This window comes from Bombus vosnesenskii, unplaced genomic scaffold (genome assembly GCF_011952255.1).
Source record: "Bombus vosnesenskii isolate JDL3184/JDL3185 unplaced genomic scaffold, Bvos_JDL3184-5_v1.1 scf7180000013294, whole genome shotgun sequence".
In the NCBI taxonomy this organism is placed as follows: domain Eukaryota; kingdom Metazoa; phylum Arthropoda; class Insecta; order Hymenoptera; family Apidae; genus Bombus; species Bombus vosnesenskii.
The window spans coordinates 1,296,492-1,310,489 of NW_022882945.1; the positions used below are offsets into that span (position 1 = coordinate 1,296,492).

The 13,998-nt window shown below is 36.0% G+C and overlaps 1 protein-coding gene across 6 annotated transcripts in view; it reads right to left on the bottom strand.

The window, feature by feature from the left end:
• LOC117233044 (ral guanine nucleotide dissociation stimulator) overlaps positions 1-13,998 on the bottom strand; it is a 43,547-nt gene that overhangs the window by 11,710 nt on the left and 17,839 nt on the right. For 3 of the 6 annotated variants that reach the window (XM_033492944.1, XM_033492940.1, XM_033492941.1), the window contains exon 2: positions 3,948-4,164. The exons of 1 other annotated variant lie outside the window; for it this stretch is intronic. In XM_033492944.1, coding sequence (XP_033348835.1) covers positions 3,948-4,164 — 217 coding nt within the window. The remainder of the gene's footprint in view (positions 1-3,947; positions 4,165-13,998) is intronic. 2 more of the 6 variants (XM_033492942.1, XM_033492945.1) reach the window with 1 other exon arrangement.

Genomic DNA, 13,998 nt, shown 5'->3' on the forward strand with positions numbered 1-13,998 from the left:
CAAATTATACAAAGTTCGTATTATATAAAACTTTACTATAAAAAAAGAAAAATGTTCTTTGTACAAAGTGCAATAACAGTGTCGATCGCAGAATTTTGTTATAGTTTCACGTGGCCCACGATCAGAGAATTTACCAAAGACAGTTTAGATTCTTCAAGACGATAGACACAAAAATAGATAAACATTGCGAAATTGCAGATTATGGTTATTTCATTATAAAAGATCATTTTACGATAAGTTCTTGTGTCAGACACGACAAAGATCATGAATAAGCTACGTAATGAGCCACAACTGCGAACAGATCGAAAGTGTAACGCGTGTCTGGCGAACACGTTGCTCAGAAGGTTTCATAAACAAAGAAAATTTTTTTGCTTCTCAAGGGAATTCGATTAAGTACAAACTGCTGCCGGTTTCCGGTCAGGCAACGCATAATTACACGGCTCCGTAGGTCGGTACGTAAGGTACGATCCCAGATAAGCAATTAAACGAGCAGCGAGGATGACTCATGTACCGGTAAATAAGGTGTCAAAGTACCTTTAATCACTTCGCGTTCCCGTTCTCTTTGTACATACATATACTTACTTACGTAACCCAATTTCTACGACAGACGAAGATCACTACGTTTAAAGAAAACAGATAGCAAAACTACAGTTAAAGTAGTACAACGAATGACTTTACGTTAGCATTTCTCAAAGTTCCCTATTTAAATCCAGTGACTATGCAATAATTCCGATTACTCCTAAATATTCGATATGTGTATATTATATATTTGCTGTAACATTAGTTTACTCTAGCATATATATATATACATATACACACACATTGATATTAAAGTCTCGTATCGTCTGTTTGATCATGACATAATTCTATCGTCGACTACTCAAATCGTCGGCTCTATCTATGAGTCAACCGCAGATAAAAAAAATGTCAACCCAACGTATCGACATTTTCCTATTCCATAACCGTAAAAGCATACAGAAAACTAATCGAAGCTTATCCAGTGTAAGACGAAATGAAAACTCTTAAATCATGCAAACGAAACATTTGTTGTTTCTCGCATACATAATTCAACGCACGGCACGTGCGAACTAAAAAATAACGAAGAATTGACGTAAAATAGGAAAGTACCGTTCATTAAACCGGTTAAAAGTCGATCGATTGACGTAAAAAAAACTAGGTGATATTAGGAAGGGAAAAATTGACCATATCTACGAAACGTGCCGCATCACGTGCCAAATGAAATGGCCATTTTAATAATTTCTACAGCTGGTTGCACGAACGAAAACCAATTTCCCTGATGGACAACTCATTATTTGCTTTTAATTATCGTCCAATTATCCTCCCCTGAATGATATGTACGTGGATGAAAAGAGATCCTCGTCGGTTTATTCATCGTTGATTAGGTCAATGTAACCATACGTTATCGTCTTTATTTGCATGCCGTACATCCTGGTCATTAACGACAACGATACAGTTCCGATGACATTCTGACCCTGATTATCCGATTTAACCACTTCCACGTATGCACATTTATCAACAAGCATGCGAGTATTTAAATAAAACTCCCGCGAATAGAGAAACTAAATCATTAATACATGGGAAAACACCGCGTACTACGAAAAAAATGTCCCTCTGTATATATCTCAGGAAAAAAATTATGATTAATTACGACATTTTTCTGATGTTAGTTGCACTTGTACGGCCTCGTTTGTTTCTTCGACTCCCATACAGGGAAAATATTTTACTTGGAATCGTTTCAGTCTAGAATATATACAGTGCGTGGTAAATGTACTGAACGACGTAAAAACAATATTCGATTGATATGTGAGAGAAAAAAGTTTGATAACAAGAGCGTTATAAAGTAATGGAAAAGTTATTGTCATTGGATAAAGGCAAACAATGGAAAAATTATTCTTTTCCTTGAAGAATTTACAGCGAATGTAAACGAAGTAATTTAGTGTTTTATATACCTGGCTGAATACGCAGTACAATGGTTCTCGTCTTCAGGTTAATTCTAACATTGTAAGTTTGCCTTTTGTGAACCACACTTTCTCCGTCTTGCCCTTTTTTCTTGAATAACCTTTTTCTACACACAATAGCTGTAACTGTGTAAGTTTCTCGCTTTGAAAAGTGAATTCTTGCAACGTTACCTGTTCCTTTCAAATGTTTCCAAATAAAGAATTGATCGAACTGTAACATTTTTGTGAGTTTCAAAGCCTCACTAGGCTTTGGCATCATCATTTGTATTGTATATTAATGATATATTAGTACGAATAAAAAAAGTAGTCTCATTGGGGCGATCCCATGATTAAGTCACATTAAAATATATCGATAAACTTATCCGAGGAAAATCGATATAAAAAGATGGGAATTTCCTTGTGTGGTATACCAATCTAGTTGAAACATTTATGATGCAACACCTGATTCATTAAATTCATTTGACGTATTCATTTGACAATTCATTATGGTGAAACAGCAACGATACACGATGCTTTTTTCTCGTTCTCATGCACGAGGAGGTCAGTACTATATATACAACAAACGTTTAGGCATGCACAATAAACGTAGGTGACACACTTACGAATCACAGAAATACCAAACAAATTCTACGTGCGAAAGCAATTTCTTCCGATAGCTTATCATTATATCGTAATCGTGTTGCAATGACATTTCAGATTATGCGGTATTTATACAAGACTGCTAAAAGCATCAAATATACTTCCAAAAATAGAATTCCTTATCGTGAATAGGTATTCTTTTTTTAAATTTACTATACTCGCGAATATTCTATATTAGATATTATATTCTATATTATATTATATATTAAACACACGTATAATGCAATACATTCTGGCTTAATAGCCATAACTGCGATAACACGAATAACTGAAATCGAATGATCAATCGGAATACTAAAATTTTCCGAATTTATCGAAGAAACGAAATCGGAACTCGAGGAATCCGTTCGAGCAAACTTTCGCATGATTTATCGGACACGAGCGAAAATTATCTAAGTCATTTAACAATGGAACAACGGAATCGCATTACTAAGGTAAACGAACAGGCTGTGAAGTTTCGACATTTTCTAACGAAATAGAATCAGATTTTCAGCCGTAAGTTCGACACGTAAACATTCGATATTTCTGGTGATTGAATGACGCGGAGTTTCATCGAATTATTCGAAGCGCATCAAACGTATAATTTTACCTAGAAACGATTTTAACGCTACTAAAATACGTCAGAACGACAGATTTGAGAATTTGTTGCTTTTGCAATTAATAATAAATGCACGTAAGTAATTTTAATAAAATCAACATCGATCTTCACCGAAATCGAAGCACGAATATAAATAATTAATTTTATCAATCTCTTGTCTCTTATTTTAACTTGTCACAACGACAAGCACCATTTTTTTTTTATTTCTAAAAGTAAAAACGTGCAAATGCTTTCGAAAAAATGAATCTTGATTTCTATTCTAAAACTCATAATCTTAACATTGGCTCTCTAACTTCTTGCAAGCAACTCTTCTACAATAATCAAGCGCGAGCTGAAAACACGTTCGAGCACACCACGCGAAATTCCTCGCTGAAACTAGATCTCTACAATGCTCGTATAACACTCATAACCAGAGGATTTTCTTGTGTATACGCGGGAAGTCACGTAGCATGGTCGAACTACGGTTGAAAATTAACGCTACTCGATTACCTTTAAACATCTGAAATGTTTACACGTGAAATAGAATGAAACAAGGGAATCATCATAACCAGACAGCAGCGCAAAGAAACATAACGAACAACAACGAACAACGAACAACTAAAGAGAAGAAAAACAATACAAAAATACTACTATAGAAGGGAAAAATGATAATAAAAGAGAATATGAAGAAAGAAAAGAAGCTTGAACGAGGAAACAAACGAATGATGAATTTGTTGCCAGTCTGTGTTTACCTGCTGCACGTACCACTGCGTGGAATTCTGGTTCTTCCTGTGGCTGCTGGGCTTGCAGGGCGCGCAGAGCAGCAAGGGCGCCAGTTTGTTCACCCCCTTGACGCTGGCCGTCGCCGGGGGCGACGTTGGGCTTAGCCCGTCATCCCCCAACACGGGCCACAGCATCCACGTGTGAATGTCCGCGGAACTTCCCCTTCTTCCGTCACTTCGATTCTGCCTGTGCAATTCGTCTCGTGATTCATCTGACTACTCTCACGTCTACCGAGCTTCTCTCGATTCTTTGGATCGAATTACACGAGAACCTCGAAGATTTGTCTTTTTTCTTATGTGTCTCCAGGATTTGAGTTTTTAAAAAAATGACCACGGATGAAACGCAAGTAGCACTTTTCTTTGTTGTTTCAAGCGTTTTTCGAATTCTGAATGTTCAAAAAATATTATATATTTTACGTATTCCATATATTATACGTGACTGGAGCACATTCCTTGATTATTTAAGATCGTGTCATTTATTCCAATTCAACAGCAAATTTTCGAACTTGAAGAAATCGATCTTTAAAGTACAGCTTGTCTCGAATTTGCTCGCTTTTGTTTCTTCTGTTGTTTCTCTACTGAATCTTCTTTGAAACGACAAAATTTCATTCGAAGAACGATAAATTGAAGAAACAAGCACAAGGAGATATATATATATACCGTGTATCCTGAGAATTCGCGTTCGAACACAATTCACAACAAGTCTTTCCTGGTTCGTTGTCGTTTGAAAACTGATCGATAGTCAATCGCGATACGGGCTCGAACTACGGTCGCGAGTCACGACGCAACAACTGCCGATGAGCAACTGCTTCGATTCCCACCAACGACGTGAATGACGCCACAACAAGAACGTGCGTCGCTTGACGCTCTATTATCGAAATCGAATTGAAATGTTAAAAGTGCAACTTGCGATCATCGATAGAAGAATAAAGAAGGCCTCTTTTATCTACTTCCACAGTTCGTGAATTTTCCATGTGAAATTGCGTCTAGTTCGATCGAGCTGCTCCGTTCTCGAGATTCTCGTTATCGAGCAATAAAGCAATGTATCAAAAGTAATACAAGAAAATTCAAATAGTTCTTTGATTCTTAGTCGACGATGCAAAGGATGATTGGCTATTGTATAATAGAAATACATAAGATAATGAACAAAAATATTGACACAGACAAGATTTTTTCCTAAAATCCTGTGTAACTCTGTAAACATTTCCTTGTTCGATATTCTTGCGGAATAACTTTCCAGGCCAAAGTTTAAATATATCGTAATTCATTATTATTAAACAATTGTAAAGTTTCAACTGGGTATTGTATAATGCACGTAATAATCGACGTAGAACGTTTTGTAAATATTCTTTTTGGCAATAAATAATCTAGAAACGATATGAGAATCGCTATAACAATATTTACTGCAACAGAAGACTTTGATTCCTTACAAAGATATTTATTTAAGATATTTTTAAAAATATTTCTTTAGAATGGGAGATTATAAATGTTTTGAGAAACCAAATCGATGTCATAATATTTCTCGACTTCTACTTCATATGTATCTTACCAACAAATTTTATGGGCAATCGTATTACCGAAACGCAAATCGAAATAGAAAATAATCTAACACAAAACTATAACCCAGACTCAAACCTCCAAATTACAAACTCGAGGTTCACCTATTATTTATGAATATACTTCAACGATAAATTCAATGAGCTTCAATTTACGAATTTTCTAATCTTTAAACTTATATTTTAAACTTCTATTATTTTTTTATCTCATCGAGGAACTATTACTATTAGAAAATATAGAGAGATCTATCGAAAATTGTTGAAACATCAGAATGAAATTTAGGTAAAAAAGTTATTAACACTGACCTTACCAGCCTCGTTCAAATGGACGCTTTCAAAATTTAATTTAGAATTCTACATTCATTGTTATTTCTTTTGTTCATCTAACTTTATGTAAATTTTTATATTAACAAAAATTGAAAAACCAATTAATCAGAGAATATAAAAATGATATATAATAAAGTTAGATGAACAAAAGAAATAACGAGGAATGTACAATCTTAAATTAAATTTTGAAACCGATCATTTGGCCTGGCCTGGTAACGTTAATGTTAATACAAATATTACGTATATTTTGAAAAATTTGTTCGAAATGTAGTCTATTTTAAAACAGAAATTCCATTTTCGCTTATTTTAATCAGCCAAACGTATCCAGCACGCGGCTCGTGTTTATTAAAAATCTTTCTTGAACTACGTCAACAATCATTTTGCCTACGCACATCGATTGGCTTTCGAAGGAAATGATCAAACAGAAGCTTTCATGAACATGATCGATCCTATGATAGTTGGCTACTGGATGTTTAAAGGTCGAAGGAGTAAACGATGGAAAACATTTTCGTTAAAGAGGATGTTGCTGCCGCGTGGGCGAAATTACGCTTCCTGTTGCTGAAAATCGCACGTATTTTCTAAACACTCGCCAACTTCGTGACTTTTTACATTTTAAATACCGTATTAACCGACGAACGAGGAAAAAAATTCGTTGCACATCCTCTGATTGTTTACACAACTGTTTTTATGCCGTTGCATTAATACGAATTGCTATTTGCAGCGTTATTATTACTCAACCTTCTATAGTATCTTGCAAAATTTTATTTTATCCATTTAACATTATATCTTATTAGTATTATGTCCTTCTGATATCATCCAATCTATTTATAACGATTATTTGCCCCCTTGGACTTGAATTAGTATTGATATTGGAGATGAAAAAGTTGCAATCAATATATTGCGATCGATTTTGTCAGAATTAGAAAGCATTTTGTTTACAGAAGATTAATGTAACATAAAAGTGAATATATGTAATACAGGAATAAATCAGGTATTGGAACACAGAGGAGATTTTAAAATATCTCGATAAAGTTGGTGTTCAGGGCCGACAGAAGACGTATTTTTCTCGTGCGTAAAAACAGCCTGAGAACGATATTTTTTCCCATTTTATCAAACTAATCTACGATGTATGACCGCCAAAGTCCATTCTATGTGTCTAGAACTTCCCACGTGCCGATTCGTTACGCAGCAGTAACACAATATCGTAACGCGAACGATAAAACAATACATACAAGCACAATAAAAATTGCGGACATTAACAAAGGAAAAGAAGTCTCCTAGAAATCATGCAAAAGACACGAGGGATTTTCTTTTTATGATTCACAGAAAGAAGGACGATTTTTAGCAAAAAAAAGAAAAGAAAAATCAGGGTCGGTAATAAAGAACGAAAAGATTCACTTGGAAAAAAGAATCGAAAGAAAAACGAGGACATCGTCGTTATCTACAATTGTCGAACATGAGAGAGACACATAGATCGGGGAACAATAAAAAGAATAGAACCTAGAAAGGTGATTCAATAGGACGTCTCTAAAATGTGGAAACGATTGAGCGAAATCCTCGTGGCTCGATAAAAGTGTCGATGCCCGTCAACCGTCGCGGCGACGCCTCGTTTCGATAAAACAAACGCCCCGTCGCCGCTTGCCACGAAAAACGTATGGTTGTCTGTCACAATCTTAAACCCCCTTGCTCCTCGTTATTTTTCGCGCACCGTGCTTGCACGCTGAATTAACCACTTGTCCTCGACCAGCCGCGATTCGAAAAAAAAAAGTACTCTGTGCGGATGGAAAAAGCTTCGTGTCCGTCCGAACTTTGAACCAGGCTTCGAATCGAAACGTGACTAAAGAAACTTGTATAACGATATCTGTGTGATTCATAAGTTGAAAAACATGGACTCTGCGGAAACAGCAGTTTTACAAGCATTCTGCACTCAATTGGGAGGAATTAACAAAGAGCTACGAGGATTCTGCCTGATGAGTGTCGCGTGTCTGTTACATTAACTTGTCTTTTTTTTAAGTCGACGTGACTATGGAATTTTTTTTATTATAATTCAATAATTTAATATGTATCTATTTTTCATGGAAAAAATATAATACTTTATATATGGTACTTATAAATGTTTCTAACATTTTCCTACTGTAATTCGATAATTTCATTAAATATGTGCTCATTAACTTTCACGTAAATAATATTTTTGTTTCTATGATAAAATACATATCCCTAGATCCGTAAGCTACAATTTTATTTCTGAAGGAGTGGAAAATATGAGAACACGTCGTTATGTTTGGCTTTGCGATTATCGATTCTATATTAAGGCGAAGCTGAATCTTTGTTCTACGCAAATTCTTAATTAACTTCCATTGTTATAAGTACAGTAAATATTGACATTAATATTTACGATTTATACCTACACATTCGAACTTTCATAATTAGAAAAACATTTCAGATGTCTAAAAAATATATACTTCGGATTATTTGTAATGTCAACGTGATAAATTGATCGTCTATCCTCATGATAGAAAGAAACTGATCGGAAAGATTTATCGATTCTTGACAGATTTATGGAAATTGAAAATTTGATATAAATTATTATCGCAGATCGTTCTGTCGATTAGAAATTGTACATATACGCCTGTACGCGTTATATACGTTATTTTATCTGGAATATCGAGCAATGGCTGCTCAAAGATCAGGCACTCAGATTGCATTATGCAATGTGGCTATAGTCCATAAAGGGAGCTGGTGGACCGCTCCGTAGCAGGAAGTGTGTTTTAAGTTGCAGTGCGTTTCGTGCGAGCATGAATCATTTGGCGGCTCAAATGACTCGGCTGTTACGTTATTTTCTTATTTAACGCGTAGGACAATGAATGCCTTACGAATCATTCGAAAACTTTGAGCCGAATACTGTGTTCTTAAATGTACATACCATTTCATTGAAATAATTTATAAAATAACTTTATTCTGCTCTGATAATAAAAATATATTTGCAATACTTATTTTTAACTTCCTAAAAAATTATCAGATACTTTACATGTCACAATTTATTATTACAAATTAAAATAAACAACGAAAATGTAAATCCGTCTGTGAGTCAGAATATTCTAATTTTTAAAGCAAGTTCTTTTGTGATATTTTTTTTTTACGTAAGGCCATTTACAAAAAAGATTCGCCTAATGAAACGATTCCTTTGATAGATAACTACGAAGAATCGATTGCGCGTCTAGAATCAGCAAATTAAATCCGCAGATTGCATTGGTTCTAACGGAGACTCCCTACGAAGACTCGTAGCCAATCTCGCTCGATAAATACGTAATATAAGGTCATGGATGTTAATACGTCATGTTACTCACCGCAAGATGTAAGCATTAACAGAACTGTTTGTACACAAGTTCGTCAGTCAGGCGTTTAACGAATGTAGAAGGTTAGAGAGTTCTCTATGCTCGTGAATAAAATAGAATTATTCCGGAAAATAATTTATTCCGCAATTAAGAATTTTGGAAGAAGGTTTATTGTTACAGATAACAAACCGCTTGAGAGAATTGTTATTCTTGAACATTAGAACACATTATTATAGATTACTGCACTATTATATCACAAGAACTTGGAACTCGGAAAATCTTCTAGATAAATACGAATTTTATATATTGTTTCATCTACTTGGTTCATTATTAAGAAAAATACGCTTGTAACATTTTTTATCGAAAATTAAACAACTGTAAATCATTATCTTTCAACACCATTCAAATATTCTGAGTTGTTCAACATTTTCTCATCCGCATAAATTTACTAGCAGCTCTAACCAGTAACCGACGTTTTTTGGTAAAATATTTCAAGTTCGTAGGTTTCACGTAAAGGATCACACCAACACTAACACCAACGTCGTGTCACCGGACACTAAACACTTGGCCTGCAGCTAACAACACGTCCATGTCACTGGACGTGAAACTGTTAGAAAAAAGACTATTTCCTAATTCCTCCGAATAATAACGATATATGTAAATATATTTGACACACTATTTTTAACTAATAATACCAACTTCCTAATATATTTGCTACAAATACGAAATAAATTCGTTAGGAGTATTCCATCTAAAATATGTTCTACCATAGATACTCTTTCAACCATAGTGCACTTTAGCCATAATCACATTCTGAATTTGGCCACGTAGCATGAGAGCAATTCCATCGGCTAATTTCGAACGACCACAACCCCCTACGAAACTGCCAGGTAAAATCGTGTTACGTCCCGTCATCTGGTAGGAGCTGAATTCCATCCCTCGGCCGGGACAGCCACTAGCGGTGCAAACATCATAGATCGGACAACAATAACCCTAAGGAATTTCTCGATTTGACTTCTATGTTGCAGCAATTGGGGGCCCTGAAGTTAAAGTAAAAAACGATATTTAGTTTATGACCGTGTGAATTAGGATTATTGCGGTCGGACTTACGATGTTTGCATCGCTAGTGGCTGTCCCGACCGAGGGATGGAATTCAACTCTTACCAGATAACGGGACGTAACATCCTCCCCCCGTTGAGAGGGTACGGACCAAGATATTGTGAATATAGAGTTAATTAGATCTTCCATTAAACTCCCTCTCGATTGATTCTACTGGAACGGGTTGGTTTGGGAACGAGATGTTTGACACCTCGATCCAAGATGCTGGTTGCTGTCTTAACCGTGGCCGTCCGGATGATGTCGTTGTCACGTAATTTTTAGGGTTGGTTGGTGAAAATAAAATATAGTTGAGTCGTAACACAACAATTAACTTTGTTTTAATCAACCTTTATTGTGAATTCACCAATCACAATATAACACGCACTGAATTAGCATAAATCACAATTCACTCCAACCACGTTATGTAAGACTTTGTTACAACAATAGATTAAGTACGCGACTTATAAGGGTAGAGACCGATATAGATATGTTGACTATTCTAAGGATACAGAATAAGTGAAGTTTTACTGACGATACTGTGTCTGAGGAAAGCTAGGGGTGGGTGTGTCTAAGGACACGGGACTATCGGATTTGTTGATGACAATTTTGGTTAAGGAAGTGAGGGCAGTAGACACCGTCTCCGATTGGATAATAAGACGGTTGGTGGACCAGGAAGGGTTTTAGCCGCCCTCGCGAGAAAGTTGCCAACGGAACATATCAGATGTGGAGAAAACCAACTTTCTAAGCTAACACGTGGTAGACAATAAACGTAAAGGGAAATCTAAGACAGGAAATACTCGCTTGGTCCGAAGGACCTTAACTATGAAAATGCCAAGGCCCCTGGTGGGCACTTAAGACTATTGAGGGTGCGCGCCAAGGATATGCAGATATCTGGGTGCCATCCTGTCCGTGGTGTGTGGCCTGATCTCTGATGTGAATTGACGTTATATCATCGACGTCTAGATAAAGCTTGATGACTCGGCCTAAAGGCCACTGCATTGAGGGCACGTTATCCTCCCTGACGATGATAACTGTGCCTTAGGATTACTGCGGTCCGACCTATGATGTTTGCAAACCTAGTGGCCGTCCCGACCGAGGGACAGAATTCAGCCCGTATCAGATAACGGGACGTAACAAATCGTTTTCAGGGAACTGAAGAAACTCGAGCACCCGAGAACAATTTTCTAGCGTTCGTAATCTCGAGCAAGAGGGAAATTGAGCTTGCTCGAGCCACGAGTAGGAAACTATCAATTATCATTCTGCGAATCACGTTGAATATCGTAAAGTCAGACGTCTTTTCGACGAATGCCGCCGACAAAGAAGCGAACGTGTATGGCAATGATATATAACCGCGAATTATTCTTATGGTCGATTGAGAGAAGGCCCTGAGTCATATCAAGAATAAAGGCCATGGAAGTATACGAAAATAAATATTTACAGATTTTATACAGGCAATTTAAAAATCCGACGAATGCCGGCAAATGATCCCATACTATACAAAGACCGCGTTTTTATTCAGTTTTAGAATTAAATATGTATTTTTGCTATCCTCTTAAATATTCTGGAAATGCAGATTGTCATAATTAGCATTAATGGTCGTCATTGAACTTTTCGAAACTTTATATATTTAATACCTATTTTTTAATCCTTAAAATACCTAGTATTTGAATATCAAGTGAAATAATAATCGGAAAACCGAGAAAAATTAAATCTTATAAGGAGGACAATTTCCTTTAGTATTTTACTCGCTATCTTAAGGAGCATCATTAAGATATAAAGGACCGCTGTTACTTCAACCATAAACGCACTTTACGTAAGAGAAGAATTTTAATCTTCAAAAAATTCGAAAGTTTCTCAATCCATTATCCACGAGACAGAAATAAATTAAAGACATCTGCCCTTCCACTGACTGTAGCATTCATAAATGAAATAAACTTTGCTATAATTAAATATGACCGCGACGAGAGATAAGACTCGCCAGTGATAAAAAGGAAAGGAAGGGAAGAGGTCGAATCTGACGCGGATGTCACTGTTACATTAGCATACTCGATCCGGTTTCGAAAACGCGAATCAACCTTGACTCTTCGCTGTTCCCTTCTCGCCAATCAAACAGATAAAAAAGAAAGCAAAATGAAGAGGATAAGAAAAAAAAGAGAGAGATTCGCTCAGGCAGCTGTTCTTTCGCGATTATCCAAGGCGAAATTTCGAACGGAGCCCGTGTGATAACAGCCGTGTTTTTAATGCCGACTCGTAAACGTTCGTTTCGGAATTCGTACCAAACGTTCGACCAAATTACTTCGTTTCTACGTTACTTGACACGCTACAATGATGCACGTGCTATGAACCGCGTGTTCACAACGATACGCGCGATTCATTCAACCGTGTCCTCGAAACCCTAGTTGTTTGCCATCCATTTGCTGTATTCTGGTTGATATCTCGTGTGCACTTTAGAGCTAACGTAGAATTTTTAGCTATTCAATCGGAATAGACTTTGTTAAAATAAACCGGGAGGGACAGGGTGGATTTAACCCAATCTACAAAGCCAATAGAGCGAAAGTATTTTCATCGAGGTATTCTTTTTTCTTTTGTTTCTGGAATGAAGAGATACGGTAAATATTAATCTTCTGTAACTAAAACTGTCATCTTTTTTCCTTGATCTGAGATTTAGCAAATAGCAATTATAATAATGAAATTAATTTAGCACGAAGAATAGGGCGTTGGTGTTTCAATGCAGAGTTTAATCGCCGCAAGGGATATTTTGCATTCAGTAACGAACACGTTCTTTGATTACTGAATAATTATGAACTGAATTATTATGTACGAATAAAATATAAGAACTCACGATAAAACTAATCATTATTATGATCAATTTTTTGGACCTTTAACGTTGAAGGAAATACTGGCGGGAGATTAAAAAAATTTGAAACATTTTAAGAACGTAATCCGAAATCGGAAAACCAGCTGGCAAAAAATTCCGACCGAGTAATCGTCTATTTTTACCCGTTGCGATATACTGTTCAATTTTTCACGAGGCGATCACGCCAATAATTACAATTAAGACAACGGAGAATAAGCGGATTATAGGAACGTGGCACATAACAGATAGCTTAGTCATACGCCGTTAATACATAGGTACGCGATCGTTTACGTCCAACACTAGGCGTGTACAACATGTGTAACTTGTGACAAGGCGTTCGATTTTCCGAAGTGTTGCTAGAACCCATAAACCTCCTCGCTATGTTGATATACTCTTAAGAGGCGAGTCTGCTTGCTCTGATAAGATTTGACCAAGCTGTGTGCGTAGAAGTGCGTATTTTGACGAAATATCGTAAATACGAGAAATGTGGACTAATTGATAGAAAGAACTAATAGAAAAATACCAATCGACTGATATACTTTGCAACCCTTTTTGAAGGGGTTCCTTTATAACTTATAACGCGTTCATTGTGTAGCTATCTCTTATAGCTTTTGCTCAGAAATATTTTTATATCTTCATATTGTCACATAATAATATTATTACATATTTTGATACGAACATACCGTTCGTTATCTTGTTTCACTCCTTAAATCTTTTCATCGAAACGAAAAAATTTGAAAATATAATAAAACATTATGAAATATTCGCTCATATAACGATGTTTCTTATTCGTTTATTTCATCGTCCGATTTGAAAGTTCGAACGATCAATTGAGAAAATTATTAAAG